This window comes from Myotis yumanensis, unplaced genomic scaffold (assembly GCF_028538775.1).
Source record: "Myotis yumanensis isolate MYYU_CA2020_CCGP unplaced genomic scaffold, mMyoYum1.0.hap1 SCAF_15, whole genome shotgun sequence".
Taxonomy (NCBI): Eukaryota; Metazoa; Chordata; class Mammalia; order Chiroptera; family Vespertilionidae; genus Myotis; species Myotis yumanensis.
The window spans coordinates 29,350,803-29,378,536 of NW_027223766.1; the positions used below are offsets into that span (position 1 = coordinate 29,350,803).

Here is a 27,734-nt window from a genome sequence, read left to right on the forward strand (position 1 = left end):
CACTGGTTTAGACCAAACTTCAAATTCATCCTAACTAATGAACTTATCACGGGGACAGTTGGAGGGGTTAGGCCAAAGTTAAGTCTGGTCCAAGGTTAAAAATAATATTAATGGGTATTTCACAACCAAGATTTAACTGTTGTTGAAATTTACAAAGTTTTTCTTCTCAGGCACATGAAATGTAGATGCGATGCTTCAAAAGCATCTTTCCTGTCTTTCAACAAGTTTTTCTGCATCTGTGTGGGTCTTTTGTTCTATTTTTTAAAATACGGAGTCACCAGTGCCTAGTGAGGGTTCTGGAATTTGAGTCAGAGTATCACGGGTCGAATTACATATTTTATAACAACTTAATCTCCAGGGGCCCAGTGAGTTGATGGTGTCTGTTCACACAGCAAACCAAAGGCACAGCCCTCCTGGTGTCAGTGACTCCCCAGTTCCTAGTCCCCGGGCCCTGGCTCATCTCAAACCTGCCCCCGTCCCATTTCTCAATGCGCATGCGCCAGACCTTCGCTCCGCTAACATTTAAATGCCCCTTCTTTTCCTTCCTGCTCTTCTCAACTCACACTACAACTACTTGCGTTCGCTTTCCTAAACTTGAGCAGCTCTCATTCACTGCATAGACACTGAAGGGCAAATACGGAATCCGCCAGTATCGCGCAAGCCCCGCCCACTCACCAACACTTCCGGCGCCGTCGCACTTCCGCTGACGTCGGAGGTCACAGGTGACAGGCAGGATGTCGAGTGGCGGTGGTGTAGAGCGGTGGCTGAGAGCAGCACCTCCATGACCCGAGCTTGGCGAGGGCGGCTGAAGGGATCCTACGTTGGGGAGCGAGGTGGTGGCGGAGGCGGAGGCGGAGGCGGCGGAGCCAGCCGTGGGCGCCGGGGAGCCCGGCCGGGGGCGTGACTGCGGGGAGCGGGAGCGGCGGGGCCGGCGCCGGGTGATGCCCGCCGCCCTCGGGGAAGCCGGGCAGCCCAGCTCCGCGGGATCGCTTCATGCCGCCCACCGGCTTGGAGCCCGCCAGAATGAACAGGAAGAAAGGAGACAAGGGCTTTGAAAGTCCAAGGCCGTATAAATTATAAGTATTTTTTCCATCGCCCTTTCCTCTTCGGGGTTTTGCTCTCATCCGTTCTGTTGTGTGTTTGCGTGAAACTGACCTGGGCTTGGGAAACCTAGTGGGAAACGAGAGCCCACTCTCTGTGACGGAAATGCCATTTGTAGGGCGAAACGCCGTGCCCGACAGTGCAGTTCAACAGATTTAATGCCCCTTGCAGGTTAATAAACCTTTTTTTCTTAAAATGCAAAACTGTATTTGTCCGAAGAAGTTTATTTTCATGGCTGTTGCTAAAGTGAAAAGCAAGTTACCCAAATTTGTAGTATTTTAAAATGAAAGATACAGTGATTTTTGAGGTGCTTAGAACATAGTCTTTGCTTATACTTAGATAGAATTATGCTTCATTTTAATAATAGAAATATTTTTGTATTTTTTTTTAATATACAACCCATCAGGTCGTCTGCATCAACAACATAAACTTCCAGAGAAAATCTGTTGTGGTAAGTACATTGTCAACAATTGTAAGCAGTAACAAATCCACCAGAGCACACACTGGCTTAACTTGGCTGCTAAGAGGCCAGTTTTTGGGTTTTTGTTTTTTTTAAAAAAACACACATTTTATTGATTTCAGAGAGGGAGAGAGAGAGAGAGAGAAACATCGGTAAGAGTATCGTTGATCGGCTGCCTCCTGCACGCCCCCTACTGGGGGATTGAGCATGTGCCCTTGACGGAATCAAACCCGGGACCTTCCAGTCCCCAGTCCAATGCTCTACCCACTGAGCAAAACCAGCCAGGGCCCAGTTTTGTTTTTTGTTTCTTGGCTGACCTGGTTTATGTGACATCGGTGGCTAATGAAATTTTAGATAAGGTGTTTGAAATCTAGTACCCCCCCTCCCCCCCATTTAGATATATAGATTTGAATATGTTTCCATTCTAGGAAAGTCCTTGACAACCCAAGGACTCTCAGGGGAACCTGTATTAAATACACCAAAAATGTAGTGAGAGTTGGTTTTCTTTGAGGTATGGCATGAACTTTCCTCTCCAACTTACTTGAGGTGAGCTGTATAGATTTTTAAAATGTCGTATTTTACTAAGAATCATAGAATCTTGGATTTATAAGAATCCTTAAAGATTCATTAGGTCCAATTTCCTCATTTAAGGAATTTCTTTTTCAATATTCCTTGCATATGATTATTTACCTTATACCTTATGGAAGGATACTTTAGATGTGTTGTGTTGTATGAATTGGGCAGGGAAGATACAAGAATTAGGGAGTCTAGTTAAGAGGTTCCTGTGCTAATCTAGGTAGTGGAAAGAAAACTGGGTAAAAGAATGTGGAACTGAATTGCTACAGTCTTGCTTTCTCTCATTGGTGTCAAGGCGAAAGTTGATATACACAGTTTCCTTATTCCTCCACCCATTCCATTTCCCCCTTTCCTTTTCCTAGCATTTCTTTTGTTCTGATCTAGACGTTCATTCCTGTAGGATCTGCATCCTTGCTTGTTCTGTGTTTGAGCTGTTGCAGTTTTCCATTGACTAGGATGATCAAGTGAGAGCTTAGAAGCAATCTGGTGAATGCCCTGGACTCCACTTGTAATTTTTGTCCTATTGTATAGCACAGTGATGGTGAACCTTTTGAGCTCGGCGTGCCAGCATTTTGAAAAACCCTAACTTAACTCTGGTGCTGTGTCACATATAGAAATTTTTTGATATTTGCAACCATAGTAAAACAAAGACTTATATTTTTGATATTTATTTTATATATTTAAATGCCATTTAACAAAGAAAAATCAACCAAAAAAAAAATGAGTTTGTGTGTCACCTCTGACACGCGTGTCATAGGTTTGCCATCACTGGTATAGCAGAACCTCAATTCCTGTTTGATCATTGGGATTAGTCATTCCAGCCAGTACAGTGACCTCTTTCTCTGCCTCTTGGTTCAGTGGTATAAGGAGCCTGAAGTGGTCAAGGGACAGTCTCAGCTTCCAGTTTAATGGGAACCATGACTATGTGCCCTGGTGGTTGCATTTCTCCCTTGACCACTAGGACCTCTGAACACATTGAACCCAAGGTCACAAGGGCAGGAAGCAAAAACCCTTTCAGTGGCCTTTTTGGTGCAATAGTGAAAATAGTCACTCTCACTTTACCCCTTGGTTCCCAGCTCTGTTTGAGCTGTGGAGAAGTGACCCTGTATATTGCCCACTAGCTTAAGAGAGCATCCTGTTGGAGGCCTTTCAATTGTTGCTATAACTGAGCCTTTAGTAATTGATCATGCCAGCTGCTTCTGAATGGTAGGGCATAGCACAAAACCAATACATTTTGTGTGTTTTAAGAGTCCATTGCCACACTTCCCTATACACTTGATTGTACGGGTTATTGAAACACAGGTTAAACTGTGTGGGTCCACTCATGTGGGTTTCTGTGTATAAGTGGACTGGCATGTTGTTCAGGGGTCAACTGTATTTTTCATCTGCAGCTGGAAATCTGCAGATGCAGAGGGCTGACTTAAGTGATACATGGATTTTTGACTGTGGATGGTTGGTGCCCCTAACCCCTGAGTTGTTTAAGGGTCAATTGTATATTGTAGTTAGGGAAGGAAAATCTAGAATACGTGTCTGTTCTTGTAAGGACAAATCACTGTCCCCCATGTATGATACGTACTCTCTAATGTTATTTTTCTACCAAGTGACTGGTCCTTTCTGGGAAAGTCCCATATTAGAAGCTTAATGTCATCTTCTGCTACTGGGAGGTGGCACTCAGCAGTGCCTTGGTGGGAGGAAGACCATGTCATTAGACCCATGCCCAGCCTCCATTCTTGCCACCATGACCACTTTGTATATTGAGCAAGGTGGGCAGGGAAAGTGTCTGTGACATCTACTGGATAGATGATCTTGCCAGTTGATTTTTGAGGGCTCCTTCTGCTGTGGGTGCCCTCTGATGGTCATTTATGTGATAACAGCATGAATATTTTCTCATTATCCCTAGTCTAAGAAATGTATTTTTATACTTAACTTCTCACACCATTTTCTAATTTTCAGTGTTTTAATCTTGCGCTTTACAAGTCCCCGACCAGCCAGCCAACCCATGAGTATCTAATGCCTGTGGATCAGTGTAGACGTGTACTTGAGGTCCTCTCTACTGCTACAAAGAATGTACAACCAGATGTTTTTTTTCACAATGTTCTTTCCACTGCAGGATTTTCTTGCATTGTCTTTCAGGGTCACACTTCAGTGGCGCTAGAATTATTTATAATTCAGACTTGTGCTTTGTCCTATTCTGCTTGAACACGGGGAACTCTCCATGAGGCTAGAGGTGTAGAATGAGGGAGAGGTGGAGAAGCAGTGGGAGCAAGTCCATTGGATTCTGAGTCACATGTTCATGCTGTTTGTTTGTGCTTTATAAATCTGCTTGGCCTAGTCCAGATGTGTTGTTTCCGTTTAAAAGTGGAAAGCTGCTGCACATGTCCAGTTTTATTCTTCAGAGCTTCATACTGTACTCAGTTCATGATAGTCATTTCAGGTAACATAGTCTTTCAGAGTCCCATGGTCATGTGTTCAGTCTCTGCTGCAGGGTCTAGTAGTAAACCAGTAGTTGCTTTGCAAATGGAAAATAGTTGTTGGCAGAAGAGGTCATGCCCATACTCCCTGGAATGTGCACCATCATTCTATTGGAAGCTAGATGTCTATCTGGTATGGACATTTCCAATACCATTGGATATGCTGAGTCATAAGGCTCAGGTGGCAGGGCAGCTTGAACCACAGCCTGCTTGAACCCTTTCTTACCTTGGACCCCTCTGTAAGCCTTATTGGTTATTTAGTAAGCAGTATGCCCAGAATCTGAAGAAACCCACCAAGTTTCATGCCTCTTTTTTCTCCCTCTTAGTGGGCAGTGCAAAATAAAGCAACTTCTCTTCACTTTAGGTCTATTTTTATATGCCTCAGACCACTGGAACCTTAGAAGCTTCATTGATGTGACAAGTCCCTGAACTTTCACGTGATTTAACTCTTATCCTCTGCCATCTGTATTTTTTTTATTAAGGCATTTAGAGAACTTGTTATTCCTTTCTCACCAGGTCCAGTTAGCATAATGTTGTTAAAAAGCAGTGTAGCTCTCCATGGGCTCTCTGGCAATTAAGGGACTTTGGAGTATGCTTGACTGAGAAGGAGAGTTGACATTAATTGCTAGGTGACAGTGAAAGGCTTCTTCTATCTTGGAGGCAACTTGCTTCTGATTTTTTTTTTTTTTTTTTTTTTTTTTAAGAATTGGGGGTGGGAGAGCATTTGCTTGATAATTAGCTGCACCACTAGTTACCAAAAGCTGTGCTGATTTCCTGCAGTAAAAATTCTCCATCTGCAAACATGGTTGGCAAGTTTGTGATACTTCATTATCATTCTCCAAAACCTACTTGACTTGTACTGGCCTAATAATTGAGTTAAATGAAGATGTAGTAGGCATCTTTCAAATATCTGGTCACTAATCTCTGCAGTCCCCCAGGCATGTTTAGTTGCTTTGATTTACTATCTTAGGGAAGTGAAACGAGTGGTCCAGTGGTGTTTTTAGTCCTATTGTAATCTTCATTCCTTGGTCAGAGAATGAATGTGAGGATTTGCTGAGTACTGAAGTATGTACTGTATGTTCTGGGACTGAGAAAATAAGCACTAGTCCTACTCTGAGATAGACTTGAGCCATGACTTTAATACTTGACCTGCAAAGACTTCGAGTCTGACTAATAGAGGAATCCAGGGATTAGTGTCAGTTCAGAAACAAGATATAATAACTCTAGGAAAAGGGCAAAAATTAATTCATTTGAGCTTGACATAGATTTCAAGATTTTAAAAGCAAGATACATGACATTTTAACATGTTTGTAGGCAGGGGGGAAAATTCTCTATCGAGGGGGAGATTGTAGTTGTAGAAGAGGGTAATTAATAGAACAGGATTTCTGAAGATACTACGGAGAATCACCACTAGTAGAAGAATTCTTAAACAGGAGGGAATGATAGGTACATGTAACAGAGGGGGAAGATAATTGATAGATGGTGGAAGAGGGGTTGAAGTTAAGATCTTGGGAGAATGGAGAAGAAAGTAGCCCTAAAAGGATTGTAGTGAGAAACTGGAGGAGATTGAGGAGCAGGAGAATTTAATGTGGCTGAACAGGAAGACTAGGAGAGAAGTATTAAGGGCAAAAAGATAGAAATTGTAGGCATTCTGAGCAGCGATGAGATGTCTTCAAGAGTGTGATCTTGATTGTTGTCCCTTAATGGAAGTGAAGATCATAGTAATTGAAGTAAAGGAATTTTGAAGCTGTGTTACTCAAGGGATCAGATATACCTTCAGTCAGGTAACTTGGAGTGATGGCAGAGATGGGTTAGAAAGGGAGAGTCTGAACCTTCAGTGAATGTTGGGGAATTTGGGAGGATAATATAACTTGTATGGCATAAACACAAAGGAAAAGAAGTAAAAAAAGAATAATAAAAACATTTATTGCCCTAACCGGTTTGGCTCAGTGGATAGAGCGTCAGCCTGTGGACTCAAGGGTCCCAGGTTCGATTCCACTCAAGGGCATGTACCTTGGTTGTGGGCACATCCCCAGTAGGGGGTGTGCAGGAGGCAGCTGATCAATGTTTCTCTCTCATCGATGTTTCTAACTCTCTATCCCTCTCCTTCCTCTCTGTAAAAAATCAATAAAATATATTAAAAAAAAACCAAAAACATTAGATGCCAGCTATGATTTTAAGTGCTTTTTATGTATTAAATTGCTCCATTGTCATAACACTAAAAGGTAGATAGTGTCATTATTCTTGTTTTACAGATGAGGAAACTGAGGCACAGAGAGCTAGAGTAACTTAGCCCAAGATTAGTAGTGGAGCTGGGATTTGAATGCAGGCAGTCTGTCTCCAGAACATGTACATTTAATTTGACAGTGACACTATACTACCCTTGCTCATTTACTACATGCTCTAAAATCTGTAAATGGTTCAGGAGTAGTAGTGGAAACTAGGTGTCCTATTTTCCCCTCCTCTAATTTATAGTGAATGAAAGAAAAAGTAGCTTCTTGTCAAGGGGGATTCAAGAGACATTTCATGTAAGGCTAGAAGGTAGAGGATTTTTTGAAAAAATTGAATGGCAACAGGGGAGGTTACTTAAAGTAGGGTAGAGGCTCTAGGAGGATGGGCAGCTCTGAGGTGGGGAGAGAGCAAGGAGCAAGGAAGAGATGAGAGTGAGTGAGATGTTAGATGACCTGGGAGCAGTTACACCAGCTGCTAAGGATGCCAATCAATGGGACTGAGCATTGCAGGCAGGTACAGGTTAGGGCTCTAGGTGTGAGAGACTGATTCAAGGAGGCTGGGCTTTCCTTATCTTCACGAAATACACATCATTCACTATTTTATTACTGTTAACCTTAGTTTAGTTTACTGTTAACCAAATCCTGTTCTTATGTCTCACCCATATAGCTAGCTGTTGACAGCACTTTCCATAATCTTTTCTGGTTTACTTTTGACATTACCTTGGTTCTGCTTGCTGTCTTTCAACTGATCCAAACTGATTTGTGTAGATTGGTAAGTGCATTGCTGATGTGCTAATTAAGGGAATTTGAGTCTTCTTTCCTACAATTGCTCACAGTTTACACCTTTAAACACAGAGACTTCATCAACACTATTTTTGCATTTGCTCTTTCTGTTCTCATTGGCTTTCTCATAGGTCTGTCCAGATGGTTTAGTTAAGGATGTATGGCTTTTCTCTTATTTTGGAAGGAGGGAAAAAAGCTACTGGATCTCTAGGTTTTTGAACAGTTGGGTTGGATGTTATCTAAAAATTCTTGCATGTATTTTAAAAGCTTTACACTGAGACATGGCATAATGGATGGAAATCAGTTGGAATCATTTAGAAGTGGATTTGAATCTTAATTTTCCATTTGTTAATATAATTTCTAAACTGTTATATGTAAATGTATAACATAGTCCTTATCTTTTAAAGTTGTTATTGGAATTAAAACATAGAAAAGTAGTATAATATCTGGTGTATAGTAGTGCTCATTAAACAGTAGCCATTATAATTGTTATAATCTAGCCTTCTATGTTTATTGCCTACATTTCATCTTAGCTATTCCTGTTGCAGCCTCTGAGATTTTTCTCTTCACTTTGCAGCCCCTGAAATGTTACTGTTATATGCCCTCCCATATTTTGTGTTTGAGAACATCAGTGTTCAACCCTAAGATATCTAACTTACTGGACCGATATTCCATGTTTCATTGGTCTCTCTTTCCCATTTGAACACAAGAGGGTGGTGGTCAGTCAGTGTATTTAGCTGTCTCTCATGTCTTAGGTACATTTTTCAGATAGATTGCTCACCACACAGCTAACATGGTAGAACTACATGTGTATGGTCTCTGGGTCTACTTGGTTGGAACTCATCCAGCATCTTGAAGTATCTGCTGCTCTAAGAGGCAGTAACAGATTTCCCCTACTTTTCTGAGTATCCCTTGTAGCTCTTGCCTCTTCACATTTCTGATTTATCTCTCAATAGTAGTGACTCATACTTGTTAGCTTCATTGATGTAGTTTTTTTTTATCCTATTTGGGGAGGGGGGGAAGGTTTTTTCACTCACTGACAAGGTTTTGATTCTCTTTCTGCTCTGTCATTCTTTTTTCCTTCCTCTCTGTTTGGGTTCCAGTCTGATTAGAAATTTTTACATTTGAGAGTAGTGAGTCCTTTTACTTTTTTCCTAGCAGATGGTTTAATATTCACTGGTAGTGAATGTGAACCACCAGGATGATAAAGCATACATAATTTATTTCCACTCAGTCACTAGGACAGTGATGGCGAACCTTTTGAGCTCGGCGTGTCAGCATTTTGAAAAACCCTAACTTAACTCTGGTGCCGTGTCACATATAGAAATTTTTTGATCTTTGCAACCATAGTAAAACAGAGACTTATATTTTTGATATTTATTTTATATATTTAAATGCCATTTAACAAAGAAAAATCAACCAAAAAAATGAGTTCATGTGTCACCTCTGACACGCATGTCATAGGTTCGCCATCACTGCACTAGGACATGTTTGAAATGAAGATAGTTGGAGAGCACTTGTATGTACTATATATAGCTATTTGGGATTATGGAGTGTACTGTGTGAAATCAAAGAAATATGTTCTAAAACATACCAATCTTAATTATAATGAAATTATTATTATTTATCTTTACAGGGATTTGTGGAACTGACTATATTTCCCACAGTTGCAAACTTGAATAGAATCAAGTTGAACAGCAAGCAGTGTAGAATATACCGAGTAAGGATCAATGATTTAGAAGCTGCTTTTATTTATAATGATCCGACATTGGAAGTTTGTCACAATGAATCAAAACAGTAAGTTATACACTATAAAAGTTGCTATTTCTAACAGTCCTTTTTTTCACATGATTTGATTAATTTTTTCAGTTTAGTTTTCCAAGATTATTATTAGACTCTGGTTCCCAGGTTTGTTTGCTTTTTTTCTAATTATAATTTCTGTTGCTTTTACCACTCTGCACATTCAGTTTAAAAAATTTTACTAGCTCTGCCCAACATAGTAAATTATTAAGTTTTCCTTCTTCAGTGTACAGTTTTAAAGAAGTACTATTGGAGAACTTTAAATAAGTTTTCTTAGCCATTTTTTTTTCTTTTGATGTTTTAAAAAATATTTACTTCATAAATATTAAATGTAATATTTAAGTTATATGGTCATCAATCTATAGACCAGAGACTACTTTAAAATATTCTATAAAGTATTTTAACTACTTTAGAATATCATATAAAATACTGTGTCTGAAATATCTCATTCTTTATCTTAAATAAATATTGCATGTCTTGAAGCTACTTGTGATTTTTATCAGTAAACATATGTTGTGTTCAATTTTTTATGTTCTGCTTTTTTCATTTAAATATTTTGTTTTCACTTTTCCATGTTTAATATGATAGGCTTCATTTTTTATTATTTTTATGGTCGGTTAACATTCCGCTTAGTCTGCTGTAGTTTGAATGATTATTTTCTAGTTGTTTGGCATGTGTACAATTTCCAGTTGTTGTGATCATAAGTAATGTTGAGTAAGTATTTTGGAACAGATTAGGTTTTTTTTGCATTTGAATTATAGGATTATCATTGTTAAGGCTCTTCTTAGCATTTTACTTGATTGTGTTCCAGTAAGATTTGTACTGATTTAAATACTGGCACTTTCATTTTCAAAGCTTTGATAGTGTTGGCTTATATCATTTCTGTGATTCTCAATGTTTTGGGGTAGAATGTTCCAAACTATAAAATCTTTTTTTATTATTATTATAAACTGTTAAGTACTCATCTAGATGTGTAATAAGTGCATTAAGGCAGCAGTTTCTCAAAGTATGATTCCCAGACAAGCAGCATCAACATCACCTGGGAATTTGTTAGGAATGCAAATTCCCAAGCATTACCCCAGAACTGCTGACTGAAAACTAGGGGTGGGGTCCTGCAGTTTGTGTTTTTATAGCCTGTCAGGTGATTCTGGTACAAATTAAAGCTTGAGGATCACCATCTAAAGCAGTGATTCCCAACCTTTTTTGGCCATGCCCCGCCTAAGCATCTCTAAAATCCTGATGGCTTCCCCTGTGACATACAATTCTTACTATTCAAAAAGTAAACTATTCACGTGGAGGAAGCCTAAAAGGCCATTAACTTGGTCTAAATAAGCTTCCAAAGAACATGGCATCCATGAAAAAGAAAAAGAAAAGAATGAAAGGACAGTTGAAGTACTGAGGAAGAAATCACTAAGAAATTGTTTTTAAAAAATAATGTGAAGTGATATGGAAAAATAGCGAGTAACACATATGTTGTGTTCAATTTATAAAACATATAATAGAGAACTGAAATGCATAAATATGTCACAATATATATTTATATACTGTATATGAGGCCCCTAGAACCACAAGAAAAGCTAAAAATTCACTGTTAATAACTCATTCTTGAATTGCCCCCCTTAAAAATCAAATTCGGGCGTGTGCCCCATATTGGGAACCACTGATCTAAAGGGATTGGGAGGGTTGAGAAAGGAAGTTTATCTCTAGATACTTATGATCCAAGTAATCACTGGTTTAGAATCTTTCTAACTCAGAGAAGAGAAGAGAAAATGGTGCTGGGAAAATTCAGGGAATCTCTGAATTGCTCCTGTGCCTTCCCATTTCATAACGGTGATCGGTTGTTGAAATTACATTGCTTTTACAGCCATACTTGTAGAACTGACATAAAAGGACTTACTACAAAATCATCTGCATCCTCTTTTCCCCAGAAAAAAGCCATCTGCCTTTGGAGTAGTAACTATATATAGAAACTAATGAATGGAAAAGGCAGCTGTAACAGGGCAAGTGGATGAGCCATTGCCTTGCCAGAGGCCAAAGTGCTACCCTGTCGAGCCTAGAACTCTGAATTTGATGACAGGGTTAAGAAGCCTCTCCAGCTGAAACCGGTTTGGCTCAGTGGATAGAGCGTCGGCCTGCGGACTGGGGGGTCCCGGGTTCGATTCCGGTCAAGGGCATGTACCTGGGTTTCGGGCACATCCCCAGTGGGAGGTGTGCGGGAGGCAGCTGATCGATGTTTCTGTCTCATCGATGTTTCTGACTCTCTATCTCTCTCCCTTCCTCTCTGTAAAAAATCAATAAAATATATTTTAAAAAAAAAAAGAAGCCTCTCCATCTGCCAGTCAGGTCTCAAAGAAGATAACCTGTGGCATTACAATGACAAGAACAATGACCCCAAATATGTTGAGGGAGCAAGCTTTACTTTGCTATGGTTATTGTGAGGTGTTGATATCCCTTAAAAATTTCCCCTAGTGATAGGGAAGGTGCCTCATCAATTTTAGCGTTATAAGTAAAGAGAAGGAAGTCATGAGGGAGAATCTTTTCCAAGGTTAGGAATTTGGGGAAGATAGAATATACCTAAAATTTTCTTTTCAGCAAGAGCCAGAGCTCAGTCCTGGTCACTTAATAAATCTTTGCTTACTACATCTGTTTTTCTGCCTAGCTCTAAAATATTTTAAAAATTTTTATAAGTTTATTTGAGCCAAACTAACTGTATCCTGGGAAACAAGATCTCAAATGCTCCCTAGCTCTAGAATCGTGATTGCTTTTTAAAAAATCCTCACCTGAGGATATGTTTTTTAGAGAGAGGGAGAGAGAGAAACAGAAACGTCAATGTGAGAGAAACATCAATCTGGATATGTGCCCTGACCAGGAATCAACCCGTGACCCTTCAGTGCATGGAATGATGGCTCCAACCAACTGAGCCATACCAGCCAGAGCTTGAATACTTTTTAAAAATACATATATATTTATTTATTGATTTCAGAGAGGAAGGAAGAGGGAGAGATACAAACATTAATGATGAGAGATCATTGATCAGCTGCCTCCTGCACGCCCCCTACTGGGAATCGAGCCTGCAACCCAGGCATGTGCCCTTGGCCGGAATCAAACCTGGGACCCTTCAGGCCGCAGGCCGACGCCGCTCTATCCACTGAGCCAAACTGGCTAGGGCTTGAATACCTTTTAAAAAAGATGACATTGAAACAACCCTGTAGGTTTCTTAGTGTAAAAAAAAAAAAGAAAGAAAGATAACATTAATTATTTTTGCTGATGTCTGTTCTCTGACTGTTCATAAGAGATTTCAGATTCCTTTTAGAATTTTATTAGACAATAGTTTTTTTAAGTTCCTAATGAAATTAGCCTGTAGACTTTTTTTTTTTATTGTAGGATAAAAACATATAGGATGGTATGTATACATTATTAAGTTACTGCACAATTCCTCAAGGAAAGCTAGATTTGGTTTTGATATTTCTGATTATCATCCCAGAGAGGGAAGCACTATGACTTGTAAACACTATTATTTATTACTTGTAAGATTCATAAGATACAAGACAAACATACCAGTTATCCAGAAGAAATATTGCTGCTTATTTTTTTTTTGCAATTAGATATGAAAAATATTCCCATGGGTGACATTTTTGAAGGGAACTTTGGGAAAGGCAGATAGTTAAGGTAATTAGCATATCCTTAGATACTTCTGTTATCTTTTCTGTTTCTGAAATAACTTACTTTTTTCAATAAGCCAATAAAATTTCCACCATAGTTGAAACAAAAAATGTATGACAGTTTTGAAATTGAAAATTATATTTAAAATTATTGGTGGTAAATGTGATCTTTAATACATACAAGAATGTCCTAACATTCAAAGAAGTAATATACTACTTCGTCACATTTTCTTATTTGTTTTAAAGTTGAGATGCCAGGCCCTCCTATTTTTAATGGAAAGAATGTGCTTACTTACCTTGGTTGAGATTCAGCACCTTTGAACTATAAGAGGATTGTAAGAAAGGGAAACATAGAGACTAAAAGGCATTTCTGCCTATTTTAACCAACTGAATGTTAACTTATCCATACTAGCAACTAAAAACCCAGTGGCTTATGTAACATCTTTAAGGCTTTTCTCTCTTTTTCTCCCCGCCGTCCCCCCCCCCCCCCCCAGCTTATTGTCTGCCAGAAAAATAAAATAATTGCAACACTTGAAGTTTCTTCAAATATGTTTTGTGTTTGAACCTTATGTATTATAGATAGATTATAGTTTGCCTCCATAGGTGGTAGGACTCTTTGGTGTGTTCTTTTTCTTTTCTTTCTTTCTTTTTTTTCTGCTTTTTCTGTATTTCTTCTTAGAATAAAATAAATGTAGACTTTGTGTCAGATAACCTGTTTCTGTAGATAGATAGCCTACAGTAGCTGACTTCTTTCCTTCATCTGTGTTTCTTTTCCTTTCCTAGATAGGCATTGCCACTTTGAGAAGACCTTTTTTATTTTGCTTGAAAAGTCTCAACTTTTCAAAGTTTCAATAATCAATTTCTGTTGGCTGGCATTTTTCCCCCCCTGTATGTAAACTCAAAACTAAAGGCAAGGAAAAATTTTGAGTGTTGACACAGATGTAGAGTAATTAAAACTCTCAAACACTGCTAGTAGAAAAGTAAATTGAGTTTGAATATATGCATACTCTATGATTGACAGTCTCACTCCTAGGTATACACCCAATAGAAGCATGTTCATATGTTCACCAACAAATTCACACAGCAACGTTCACAGCAACATTTATAATAGTCAACACTGGAAATTACTTAAAGATGCATCAATGGTAGAATAGTAGATTCTGGTGTATTCTCACACTATTGGAATTCCAAACGGTAATAACGAATGACCAATAACTAAATGTAATAATATGGATGGATCTCTCAAACTTAACGTCAAGTAAAAGAAGTCAGATTCAAGAGAATGTATATTAAGCTGTTAATCTAGCACATTAGATGTCATAATAATGAGTTTTCCTTGGTGGTGGGAAGTGGGGCTTGGCTAGTGATTATCAGAGGGCACAAGATGGCTTCTAGAGGCTGGCAAAGTTCTGTTTTTGTCTGCTTTGGTTTTGTGAAAGTTCATCGAGCTATATACTTAGAGTATACATACTTTTCTGATGTAAATTGTGCTTCCATGAAATATTTTAAAAAAAGAGAAAAATAATTGAATCTTAAGGCTTGCAAAATCTGCACCTATAGTTTATGTTATTAATCCTCACCTGAGGATATTTTTTCCATTGGTTTTTAGAGAGAGTAAAAGAGAAGGAGGGGTGGGGGGGGGGGGGAGAGAGAGAGAGAGAGAGAGAAACATGGATGTGAGAGACATTGATTGGTTGCCTCCCACACAAACCCCAACCAGGCCTGGGGATCGAGCCTGCAACCCAGGTACATGCCCATTTGCCGGGAGCTGGTCCAACCTTGTTGCTTGACACAGTCGCTGCAGGGAAGAAACATCTGCACAGCACATGTTTCAAGGAACCTGGCATATATGGCATACTGTTCTTAATATGTTTGCTCCCCTTCTTGGCGCTATGTGTTTTAACCAAGGTCACCTCTCCGAGAAAGGTTGTTTCCCCAGGTGGGGATTTTTCCCTGAAGTTAGGGAGGGAATAAAACCCCTTCACTAACTGCCAGGTGGGTAGTTAATCACTTTAACTAAGAACAATCATGCTTAAGCTATATAATCTTTACTCCCTGGAATGGAGATAAGAAACACCCTAACCTTTGGAATAGAAATTGATAGGATTAAAATCAACTGGTATAAATACAGATGTAACAAGACAATAGGATACAGAACCTGGCTGAAGAAACTACACACAGAACCTAGAGACAGGACTTGGCTGGAGATCCTAGACAGAACCTAGAGACAGGACTTGGCTGGAGATCCTAGACAGAACCTAGAGACAGAACCTAGCAAGAGAACATGGCAAAAGATCCTGGGATAGAACCTGGCGACAGAACCTGACTGGAGATCCGGGCTAGAACCTGGCTGGAGAACCTAGTGAGAGAACATGGCTACAGAATCTGGCGGGAGAACCTTGCTATGCTGATCAACTGAATGCTACCTCCGTGTCCTTCCTTCTGCGCCGACTCCGTCCACACCTTTGGGGACCCCTGGACCTGCTGGGGCAGGACCCCAGCACCCTTGACTGGGAATCGAACATGAGACTCTTTGGTCTGTGGGCCAATGCTCTAACCTCTGAGCAAACCGGCCAGGACTGCACCTACAGTTTTAAGAAGCACACGTTCTTTATTTGACAAAGAATTAACAGGTTATTTTAATATAATGTGAGTGATTATAATAGACTAGAGGCCTAATGCACGAAATTCATGCAAGGGGCTCCACTCTCGCAGCCCCGGCTGCCTGGGCCCTCACAGCCCTGGCTTCGTCCGGAAGATCATCCGGAAGGTTGTCTGGATGGTCATTCTGCTGTTCGATCTAATTAGCATATTAGCTCTTTATTATATAGGATTCCATCACCTTAATTTTCCAGTTTTTCAGTATCCCCTACAGCATTATTCATCTTTCAGCTTTATTTCCTTGACGAGGACTGGGAGTTGGTGGGGTGGGGTGGGCTGGTTATAGGGCAAGAGCACATTAATATTGTGTAGTCATTATTCTGAAAATTGAAAACATTTATTATAATCTTGCCTTGTAGTTTTTGGCTTTTATGAGGTTATTATGAAAGAAAACATTTGATTCTTATTATGAAAGCAAACACTGAAATCCAAACCATGAGAAAAGTATTTCTTATAACTGACTTCCTATTAGATTTCATTTCTAATGACTCACCATTTTATTTGGATCACTTTACCTTTTCTGAAGAAATGAGGACATTAAGAGAATAATTTCCCATAAAGAAACTGAGCAGCCTAATATGTGATGTTTAAATTTGACATTTTGTGTAGCAATTATTTTTTAATTTTGCATTTCACAGATAATGGGGAAATTACAAGTTCTTTAACTGTCTTTCAAATTTCTTATTTTTGAAATTTTATTGAAAATAAATTATAATCTATAGATGTATTAAGTAGTCTTTAAAATTAGATGTTACATTAAGTAAGTGCTGGCAAAGATGAGGAGCAATTGGCAGTTTCATATTCTGCTGATAGGAACACAGAGGAACACAGTTCGGCAGATTCTTATAAACTTAATGTATATTTACCATATCACTCTGGAGCCCCACTCCTGGGTATTTGTACTCCTGAAATGAAAATTAAAGTCACAAAGAAACTGATACTCATTTGTTAATAACAGCTTTATTTGTGATAGCCACAAGCTGGAAACAACCCAGATGCCTTTCAGTGGGTGAATGAATAAAGAATCTGTGGCACAATCTATGCAATGGAATACTATTCAATGTAAAAAGCAACAGTGGTGATACATGTAACACTTTTCTCGAATTTCAGAAACATAATGAGTGGGACAAGCCAGCCTCAAGAGGTTACATTCTGTTGTTTCATTAAAAAAAAAAAAAAAAAACAACTTAAAAAAATATATAAATATTTGTATTGATTTCAGAGAGGAAGGGAGAGGGAGAGAGAGAAACATCACTGATAAGAGAGAATCATTGATCAGCTACCTCCTGCATACCCCACACTGGGGATCAAGCCCACAACCCAGGCATGTGCCCTGACCAGGAATCGAACCCTGACCACCTGGTTCATAGGTCGACCCTTAATCACTGAGCCACGCTGGCTGGGCTGTTGTTCCATTTTTTTTACACAAGGCATAGCACAAGAGACCTTTTGGGATGATGAAGCTCTTCTCTATCCTGATTGTGGTGATAGTTACACATGTGTTAAAATTTATAGAGTTGTAGCCCAGCGAGTGTAGCTCAGTTGGTTGAACGTAGCCCTATGCATCAAGAGGTCCACAGTTCGATTCCTGGTCAGGGCACATGCCCAGGTTGCGGGGGTGCAAGAGGTAGCCGATCAGTGTTGATGCATTAATGTTTCTCTCTCTCCCTTTCTCTCTCTCTAAAATTAATAAAAACATATTTAAAAAAAAATTTATAGAGTTGCATACCAAAAAAGAAGGTTACTTTTACTGTCTGATAATTCTAAGAATGGATAGTATGTGAGAACCGAGTTTTTATTGTGATCCTGGAGTTTTTACACCTTTTATTTTATATATTTATCTAATAGAAATTATTAAAATTATTGAGCAGTCTGTTTAATTCCAGAGCTTTAAGTTATGTACTTGTTAAAAGCATAGTTAATACTACATCTTTCCTAGTTAGTAGAGAAGTGAAGATGGGGGAAGAATGGCCTCTGTCAAGTTAAGAATGTATAACTGAATGTTTTCTTTAATGGCTTTTCCTTGTAATCATTTTGTAGATTAAAAATTTACCACACTAGTGAAAATGTCACTAACTTTACCTTGTGCATTCATCTAATAGCAGGTGAGAGACATAAGGTGACAGGGAGAATATGGCTCATGGTGTTGCTCTATCATCTTGTTTTCTTGCTCTTGCCATTCATTGTCTGTCTTTTTTCCATTTCTTCCATATTCCTTTAAGTGATTTCAGGGAGGAAATGTAATATGTGTACATGTAAGTTTTTTTTTATGGAATAAAATTTGAAAATCAGATGAGAACAGTGTTTTCATATTTCCACAGACTTCTGTGTATTGTTTTCATCCAATGGGAGGTAAAATCAAGTAACTGTTGGACAAATAAATTTATCAAGTACCCCTGGCATATAGGGGATATAACAGTGAACCAGCCCAGAGATCTCCTTACTCTTTAAGCTTACATTGTCATCCACTGGGGAGTGATGAGGAGCAGTATTACATTTTAAGGAGTTGATTTCCATCCTCATATGTTTTGTGTATCAAAACCATCAGGTGGTTTGATTTTTAAAAAAATATTGTGCCCTTGACCAGAATTGAATCCAGGATCCTTCAGTCCCCAGGCCAACACCCTATCCACTGACTCAAACCAGCTGGGCTCCCTTATATATTTTTATCAGGTTATAAGGCCTGTTTAATCTATTCAAATTTTTACAAGATTGATAAAGAATAGTTATTTCTTAAATTCTACATATACTGGTATTCTCTACATTTATATCAGGAAAGTGTATTGGCTTTGGCATGCCAAAATTATTGGATAATGTGATAATCATAATCATATAGCATTGGTGAGTGGACTATATGTGTCATTGCATTTGTAGTTCAGTAGTTTTTGTCTTGGTGAGTAGAGTAATAATTACATGGCTAAAAAGTGTTCTTATGAATTATGTAAGACTATATAATGCTTACAAACAAATGCTATCAAATATTTAAGAAAATGCTTGGTGAACTATATGGCGTATTGTTAAAATTCCTTCCTTTTTTTTTTTTTACCCCCAGGAGAAATCTCAATTATTTTTCCAATGCTTATGCAGCTGCGGTGAGTGCTGTGGATCCTGATGCAGGAAATGGAGAACTTTGCATTAAGGTTCCATCAGAGTTATGGAAACACGTTGATGGTAAAATACCAAGATGATATTGACTGTGCAATACAATCATGTTAGGTTCAGTGACTAGAACCTTGACATGAAAACAACGTCAAAATTATAAATTTAATTAATCACAAGTTGGAATCTTTTTTTTTCCTTAAGGATCACAGGCTAACAGGAAAATAGCAATGAAGGGGTGTGACAGAAATCAACTAATTTCACTGTTGTTTTTAAAGTGAAAGTTATAAAAAAAAAATCAGATGACTGGAACAGTTTGTCGAGATTTGAGATTCCACACAATATCAAATCAGTTTAGGATTTTAGTATTTTATAGCAGGAAGAATCCTAAAAAATCATCATTCCTTCCTTCTACAGAAGAGTCATCTGAAGTTGAAAGAGAGTAAGGGACCTGCTGAAGGTCATTAATTAATAGTAGAGTCAAGGCTAGGACATAGGGTTTATAACACCCACTCTGCATACTTTTGAGCATAGTTTTATTTTTAAATTTTTATTTTCTTGAATATATTTGTAGCCATTATAATTATCATATATAACTTTTTGCCTACCTTTATTTGGCCTTATAAAAATTAAACATGATAAGGAAGTAAAAGACATTTTGTTTTGATTTTGCATATTGCTAGTTTTTGTGTGTGTGGGGGATTATTTTGAGGGGAGAGTTTTGCCTAATTTAGGGTACAGACATGGAAAGTCATCATTGTATGTTCAAAGATTGGGGATCGTGCATATGGTTATAATGTTTTGGGGAAATTAAAAGAAACAACTTTTAAACTTAATATGAAAGCAACACATTCTGTAGAAATCAAGTGAGACAAAATAAAACACCACGTAATAAATAATGCATAATGTAAATTCTTGGGTAAGCTTTCCCATCTACCCTACCCTTCACTTTTTCATCTACTCCCACAGTCAACTATGGTTAACTATCTGTGGGGAAATGTAATAATAGAACAAACATTTTTTTTTTTTTGACTGCTTTTTGTATTTTTTTTTTTAAATTTTTGCGGGGGGTTTCTCTGTATTTTAACTTTTATTAAATTCATTAGGCTGACATTAGTTAATAAAATTACATAGGTTTCAAGTGTACAATTCTATCATCTGTATGTTGCATTGTATGCCCAGCACCCAGAGTCAAATCTTCCATCATCATATATTTAACCTGAAAAGTATGTCTTCAATTGGATCTAGAAGAGGAGGACTTAAGCGTCCGATGGAGTTGTGAATTTTTTTCTTTAGGCAGTGTAGCATTTCCAGGAATGTTGACATGAGGACATGGCATAGCCAAAGCTACGTTTCCAAGAACACAGCAGTGACTAGAATTGAGTGGAGCCAAGGACACCTGTGAAGGCAGGCTATGGAATTAACCTAGGTGGAGAGATGGTGAAACCTGAACTTGGTTAAGGAGTGTGGTTTTTCATGAGCCTTTTTATGTTCAGTGTAAGTTTGCTCTTATTACATAGACCACTAATTTACATATTTATGTATCAATGCATGTGTGTATTTATTTGTTGCAGAATTAAAGGTCCTAAAGATACACATCAATTTTTCTTTGGATCAGCCAAAAGGAGGTCTTCATTTTGTGGTACCCAGTGTAGAGGGAAGTATGGCAGAGAGAGGTGCTCATGTTTTCTCTTGTGGGTATCAGAATTCCACAAGGTAGATTACTCATTCTTATATATTTTAGTTAATTTCATTTTCAATGTAAATACAATACATGTATTTAGTATAAAATGAGAAGTACCAGCTTGATTCCCCCAATCTCTTCTACCTCTTTCTTGTTCAATTAGTCATTCCTCCTCAATATGTCTTCTCTCTCATTTGTAAGTATATTGTTCTAAAATCATCTCAGTTCTTTTATTTTTTAACTATATATTGAAGTAAACAAAAAATTACACAAGTTGTATATAAAAAGTTCAATAAATTTGCCCAGGTGAACAAACCTATGTAATCCACACTCACATCAAGAAAAAGAACATTACCAGCATCTCAGAGTCTCTTTCCCACCCATTTCCATTCACTGCTTCCCTACCTGATATTCTCCTGCCGAAGGGTAATCACTGTTCTGATTTCTAAAATACCACGATTAATTACTCCTGTTTTTGAACTTGATATACATGGAAGCATATGCATTATGCTCTTTATATCTGGCTTTTCTTGTTGAACACTATGATAGTGAGATTTAGTTTGATTGTGTGTAATTGTAATTGTAGTTCTGTAGTTCACTACATGTGGTTGAAATACTACTTTATGGTACGCATTTTATTCTGAGATTATTAACTCCTCCAAACCAGGGATGATATCTTATATTTCTTTGTGTTTCAGTGCTACTTACAGACCCTGGCACATAATAAAACCTGACTTGAATTGATAGAAAGTCAACTAGAAATTTATGTATGGCTTTACCAGCACTGTTTGAATTTATACAATGCATCACATACTCCAAAAAAGCGATTTTCTAACTTATGAAATAGATTCTGAATATTGTATTTTTAAAAATTTATTATCAGTATTTTTAGTTTTTGGAAATGAGTGCTACATCAAAATTAACTTATATGAATATACAAACGAAATTTATTTTCATTTTTAAAATTGCAAACTAAGAATTGCTTACCTCTTATTAGGGTTTAAACTGAAGGTACCACAAGATCCATTTACTTAATATTTCCAGATAATATTTGGAGACAAGTTTCTGTCTTTAATAAAATTCTTCCACATTACACAGTAAAAAAAAACTTCAGTATTCAAATAGCTAAAGTTTCTTATTGTAGTTGTTCTATGAATGTAAAAGTAATTTGTACGTGAGTAAAGCAATTTAGGTTACACTTTCAACATATTTTTTATACTGTTGATCTTTTTTCTAGATTTTGGTTCCCATGTGTTGACTCATACTCTGAATTATGTACATGGAAATTAGAATTTACAGTAGATGCTGCAATGGTGGCTGTTTCCAATGGCGATTTGGTGGAGACAGTGTATACCCACGATATGAGGAAGAAGACCTTCCATTACATGCTTACCATTCCAACAGCTGCGTCAAATATCGCCTTGGCCATTGGACCTTTTGAAATACTTGTAGATCCATATATGCATGAGGTATGGCTTCTTTCTCCTTTCTCCCCTTTTGTCCTTTCACTCCTGAGAAAAAGAAGGATATTAATGAAATACTAAGTTTTTCTTAACTCTTCTTTTAACTGTCAAGAATATCATTCTAGAGAAAAGGTTTCCTTGTCTGATATATATTTAATGATGTGAATTCCTTTCAAAATATTGTCATAATAAAATTTCAGATTTTTTCCAACAGAGGTCTTCACATTCAAAAGAGCTTCAATTATATATTGATTAGAGTATGTAGGCTAATTTTGGTAACTAATTGTGTGCATTAATAATGTCATCTTTTTGTTTGGCATATGTTTATGAATGTTATAAACATCTCTGGACCTGAAAAATTGCAATTCAAAATTAAAGAGCAAGATTTGGTTCTCACTTCAGTATACAAAGGAAAAGAGAAAAGGATGAGACAGGGTTAGAATTCTGCTCAACAGACTCATGAAGGCTTCTTCCAGTTTTCCCCCATCCCATATTTTGTAACAAATCATTTGTCAATTGAGAGGCCAGATAGTGCTTTTACGTCTCCCCAAGCATGAGACTGCTTGTAGTTAGAAAGTAATTCACTGGCTATTGATCCTCTGGCTATGGTACACTTTTAAAGTAACATTTGAATGAATCTATTATTTACCAAAATCCAAAATCTATTAGTTCTTTATGTTTTTAATTTTAGTTATTATTATTTTTAATATAAGGCTTATACTGTGACCATGTATATCTCAATAGCATTTCTTTGAGTTATGTGAGCAAAAATGAGGGCAATTAGAGTTAGACTGTTAGCTCCTTTCTCTGCTCTTGTTTGCTTTCCTGAAATTCACAGCATTTTTGAAATCACTCATGGAAAATATTCAAAATATTTTGGGAATAGTTTTACTTTTAAAAACTGTCTTGACAGTGTCTCTTAAAAGCGTATTTGCTGATTAGATTGGCAATGAATTTTATTATCGTTGGTAAATTATCAACTTTAGAATCAACATTTGATTGGTACCTACTTTGTATTTTGGAAGAATTTTTTCCCACGCTGAGCCATTGGATGAGAGAAAGGAAAATGACAGTCCGGTATTTTTCTCAAATACTTAGAGCTCATGTCTTAGTCTTTTTATCTCAAATTGTGTGTGTGTGTGTGTGTGTGTGTGTTAGTTATTGATTTCAGAGAGAGGAAGGGAAAGGGAGAGAGAAACATCATCAATGATGAGAGAGAATCATTGATCGGCTGCCTCCTGCATGCCCCCTACTGGGAATCGAACCCTGACCTCTTGGTTCAAGGGTTGACGCTCAAATAGTTTTAATTTTTGCCTCAATATCAGTAGATTTGCTATCATGTACATTTGTCAGAAAGTGAATTCTTTTTTTGGTGAGTAGTATTTTTTTTGTTTGTGTACCAATAGGAGTGTTGATCAGGATACAATTTGGGCCCTGTCCATTAATAATATATAGATATTCATCCCTCATTATTATGGTAGTCTCTACTCTATTTTTTTATAATGCTATCAGAAGAATAATTTTTATCACACATTGAAACTTCCCTTACCTCCACATTCCTGCAATAATCAGAACTCATTAGCATGGCTTTCAAGATCTTCTAAAATTTGACCTTAATATTCCTTTCTAGCTTTTTTCTAATACGTTCCTATTTGTGTTTATTATATTCAATACTAGAGTCCCGGTGCACAAAAAGTTGTGCACTCGGGGGGGGGGGGGGCGGTCCCCCAGCCTGGCCTGTGCCCTCTCGCAGTCTGGGACCCCTCAAGAGATAACGACCTGCTGGCTTAGGCCTGCTCCCAGGTGGCAGAGGGCACGCCCAATCCCTAGGTGCAGCCCCTGGTCGGGCTCAGAGCAGGGCTGATTGGGGAGTTGGGGCGCCACCCCCTGTCATGCACAGAGCAGGGCGGATCGGGAGGTCACGCTCAGGGTAGGGCCGATTGGGGGGTTGGGGCACCGCCCCCTGTCACACTCAAGGCAGGGTCGATGGGGAGGTTGCGGTGCCACCCCCTGTCATGCACAGAGCAGGGCGGATCAGGGGGTTGGGGCGCTGCCCCCGTCACTCATAGAGCAGGGACAATCAGGGGGTTGGGGCGCTACCCCCTGTCACTCACAGAGCAGGGCCGATCAGGGGGTTGGGGCGCTGCCCCCTGTCACTCACAGAGCAGGGCCCATCAGGGGGGTTGGGGCACCGCCCCCTGTCACACACAGAGCAGGGCGGATCAGGGGGTTGGGGCGCTGCACCCTGTCACACTCAGGGCAGGGCCGATGGGGAGGTTATGGCTCTACCCTGTCACACACAGAGCAAGGCCCGTGGAGGGGAGTTGGGGCGCCACCCTCTATCACCCACAGAGCAGGGCCGATCAGGGGGTTGGGGCGCTGCCACTGTCACACTCAGGGCAGGGCCGATGGAGAGGTTATGGCTCTACCCTGTCACACACAGAGCAGGGCCCGTGGCGGGGGGGGGGGGGGGGGGGGCGGGTTGGGGCGCCGCACCCTGTCACACACAGAGCAGGGCCGATCAGGGGTTTGGTGCGCCGCACCCTGTCAAACACAGAACCGCAGGGCGATCAGGGGGGTTGGGGAGCTCCCCCCTATCAGGCACAGAGCAGGGCTGATCAGGGGGTTGGGGCGCCTTCCCCGTCACGAACAGAGTAGGGCAGATAGGGAGGTTGTGGCCCCGCCCCCTGTCATTCACAGAGCCGCAGGGCGATCAAGGGGTTTGGGCGCTGCCCCCTGTCACGCTGATCCTGGTGCCGGGAGCCTCGCTGCTCCACTGATCCCGGTGCCAGAAGGCATATTACCCTTTTATTATATAGAATAGAGGCCTGGTGCATGGGTGGGGGCTGGCTGGTTTGCCCTGAAGGGTGTCCTGGATCAGGGTGGGGGTCCCCACTGGGGTGCCTGGCCAGTCTGGGTGAGGGGCTGAGAGCTGTTTTCAGGCTGGCGGGTGACTGAAGCTCCCAACCGCTCCTTTTTTTCTTTTTTTTCTTTTTATTCTGGGCCAGCTTTAGCTCTGAGGCCTCGCTGCTCAAAGCAGGTTTCTGGCCTTTACCTTCTGTATTTGATACAATGTTGCAGTCCGGCTGGCTGAAGCCCGGCTGACTGAAAGCCGGTTTCTGGGGTTTTGTTTAGCTTCTATATTTGCAACATAGTTGCTTAGAGTTGCAGCTGAGAGGCCGGCAAGTCAGGCGGGGAATGTTGGAGTTCGCCCTCACTGGAGCAAGCAAGCCTCCCTGTTCGCTTCAGTGCATGGCTGCCGGCCGCCATCTTGGCTGACAGTTAATTTGCATAAGGATATGCTGATTAGCCAATGGGAAGGGTAGCGGTCGTACGCTAATTACCATGTTTCACTTTTATTAGTGTAGATAGGTAGTTTACTTAGATTTTCCTAATCATACCCTATTTCTGACACTATCTGGAATGTCCTCTTTTCCTCTCCTTACCTATCAGACTTTTGTCCAATTCAAAAAGATTAGCTTATATTCAGTCTTCTGCCTGAAACATTGCCAGCTCATTCTATCAAGGGTGATCTCTGTCACTGTTGATGCCATTCATTTGGCACAGAATTATAAATTGAGACAAAACGGAATGTGATATTTGTGTGCCATGTCCAAGGTGTGATGTAGCCTAATAAGGAAATCAGAATTTCTATTGCAGGCATTTCTTATTTCCTAGCAAGCAATAAGCTCCCTGCAGCTTTCAATATGTAGTTGAGATAGTCAAGGAGGACATTCTATGTGCAGTAAAGATAGTATGATTAACATTGACTATTAATTATTAAGATAATACTATGACATGTCCAATGTTCACTGGGTTAGGTATTTCTGAATTACTGGTAGATCTGTAAGTCTTTGAAATGCACATCTTTTTTGTTTTGTATGCAGGAGAATTTTTTACTTAATTTAAAAACAAAGTTTTATTTTCATTGGTTCTAAGCATTTTATAGACTTATAATCCATCATGAATTTGATTTTTAAGTACAGTAAATATTTTATACATATAGTAGAAGTAATCTCTAATTTCACACAAGCATTTTCTTTCAGTACCATGAATTTGTAAAAAAGAAAAAAGGACCTGTATGAACATCTATATATATAAAAGCCTAAGCGACTGTTATGACTGAATGACCAAAACGACTGGTCGACCAGTCACTATGACATGCACTCATAGACGCTCAGCACAGCAGCTGCCCCCTGGTGGTTAATGCGCTCCCACGGCACCTCCCCCTGGCTAGCCAGCCCCCATCGGCCCCTGGTGCTAAACCATTCATAGAGACGTGCTTCTGGGTCAGGGTTTTTCATACATAGCAGAGCAGTTCCCTCACTGCAATCTATTGAAAGTCAGCCCTCGACACAAGGGTTTGTCTTGCTCCCGTCCTCTGGCCTCTCTCTTCCCCGGGGGCTGCCCGCTTGCCACGGTGGCGCGGTTGCAAGGGAAGAAGGAGCGGGGGAGGCAGGGAACCACACGGTGGCAGGGTACCGATGGTGACATCAGCATCTGGTGTCTGTTCCTTCCACGTCTGGCAACCATTGCCTCCTCTCCCAACCTGTCGGGGTCTTCGGGCTGGGCTGGGACAGGAAAGCAGGGGTGGGTGGCAGCAGACGCGGCCCCTTTCCAAGGGGGGCCGAGGGCCAGCTCCCTCCTTGGGGCCAGCAGCCAACCTCCCACAGTCCCTCCCCCCCAGCTGGCCAACCTCCCACAGTCCCCCCCCCCCCCCACTCTGTGCACGAATTTGTGAACCAGGCCTCTAGTTTATCTATAATTGAGATATTTAGGAAATTTAAATATAAAATTAACTTATTTAGGATATTATTTCTTGCTTTTATTTTCAGGTTACTCATTTTTGTTTACCCCAACTTCTTCCATTGCTTAAACATACCACATCATATCTTCATGAAGTTTTTGAATTTTATGAAGAAATTCTTACATGTCGATACCCATACTCCTGCTTTAAGACTGTATTCGTCGATGAGGCTTATGTTGAAGTGGCTGCTTATGCTTCTATGAGCATTTTTAGGTTGGTATTTCTTTAAACTTGAAATGGTTATTTATTATATGATCATTTTTAAGATGTGTTTTGTATTTTTTCTTTAAACATGATTGGCTTTGTAGAAAATCTAGTGTTTTTAAAATTAAAGAACGTAAAAAAGCATAAAGAAAACTTTTAGAATAACCCAAAAGACTCATACTGTTTTCATCCAGAATTAACTGATAATAATGTTTACATATATTTTTTTAGTTTCTACAATTTTTAAAAATATTTATTTATTTATTTATTTTTGAATATATTTTTATTGATTTCAGAGAGGAAGGGAGAGGGAGAGAGAGATAGAAACATCAATGATGAGAGAGAATCATTGATTGGCTGCCTCCTGCACTCCCCCTACTGGAGATTGAGCTTGCAACCCAGGCATATACCCTTGACCGGAATCAAACCCGAGACCCTTCAGTCCTCAGGTCGACGCTCTATCCACTGAGCCAAGCTGGCTAGGGCAAAAATATATATTTATTGATTTCAAAGAGGAAGGGAGAGGAATAGAGAGATAGAAACCTCAATGATGAGAGAGAATCATTGATCGGCTGCCTCCTACACGCTCCACACTGGGGATCAAGCCCTCAACCCGGGCATGTGCCCTGACCAGGAATCAAACCCTGAACTCCTGGTTCATAGGTCGATGCTCAACCACTGAGCTGGGAGCTGGGCAGTTTCTACAATTTTTATTGCATATATGAGAAAAGA

General features: G+C 39.5%; 1 protein-coding gene across 6 annotated transcripts in view; it reads left to right on the forward strand.

The window, feature by feature from the left end:
* The first annotated feature begins 729 nt into the window (after nt 1–729).
* The window catches only part of TAF2 (TATA-box binding protein associated factor 2), a 73,681-nt gene continuing 46,676 nt past the window's right edge, over nt 730–27,734 (forward strand). For 4 of the 6 annotated variants that reach the window (XM_070391882.1, XM_070391883.1, XM_070391884.1 and 1 more), the window contains exons 1-7: nt 730–1,076; nt 1,498–1,552; nt 9,259–9,419; nt 18,798–18,916; nt 20,419–20,560; nt 21,766–21,997; nt 26,827–27,011. In XM_070391882.1, coding sequence (XP_070247983.1) covers nt 994–1,076; nt 1,498–1,552; nt 9,259–9,419; nt 18,798–18,916; nt 20,419–20,560; nt 21,766–21,997; nt 26,827–27,011 — 977 coding nt within the window. In that variant the 5' untranslated portion in view covers nt 730–993. Of the gene's footprint in view, nt 1,077–1,497; nt 1,553–9,258; nt 9,420–18,797; nt 18,917–19,975; nt 20,342–20,418; nt 20,561–21,765; nt 21,998–26,826; nt 27,012–27,734 lie in introns of those variants that run through there. The other 2 variants (XM_070391887.1, XM_070391888.1) reach the window with 2 other exon arrangements.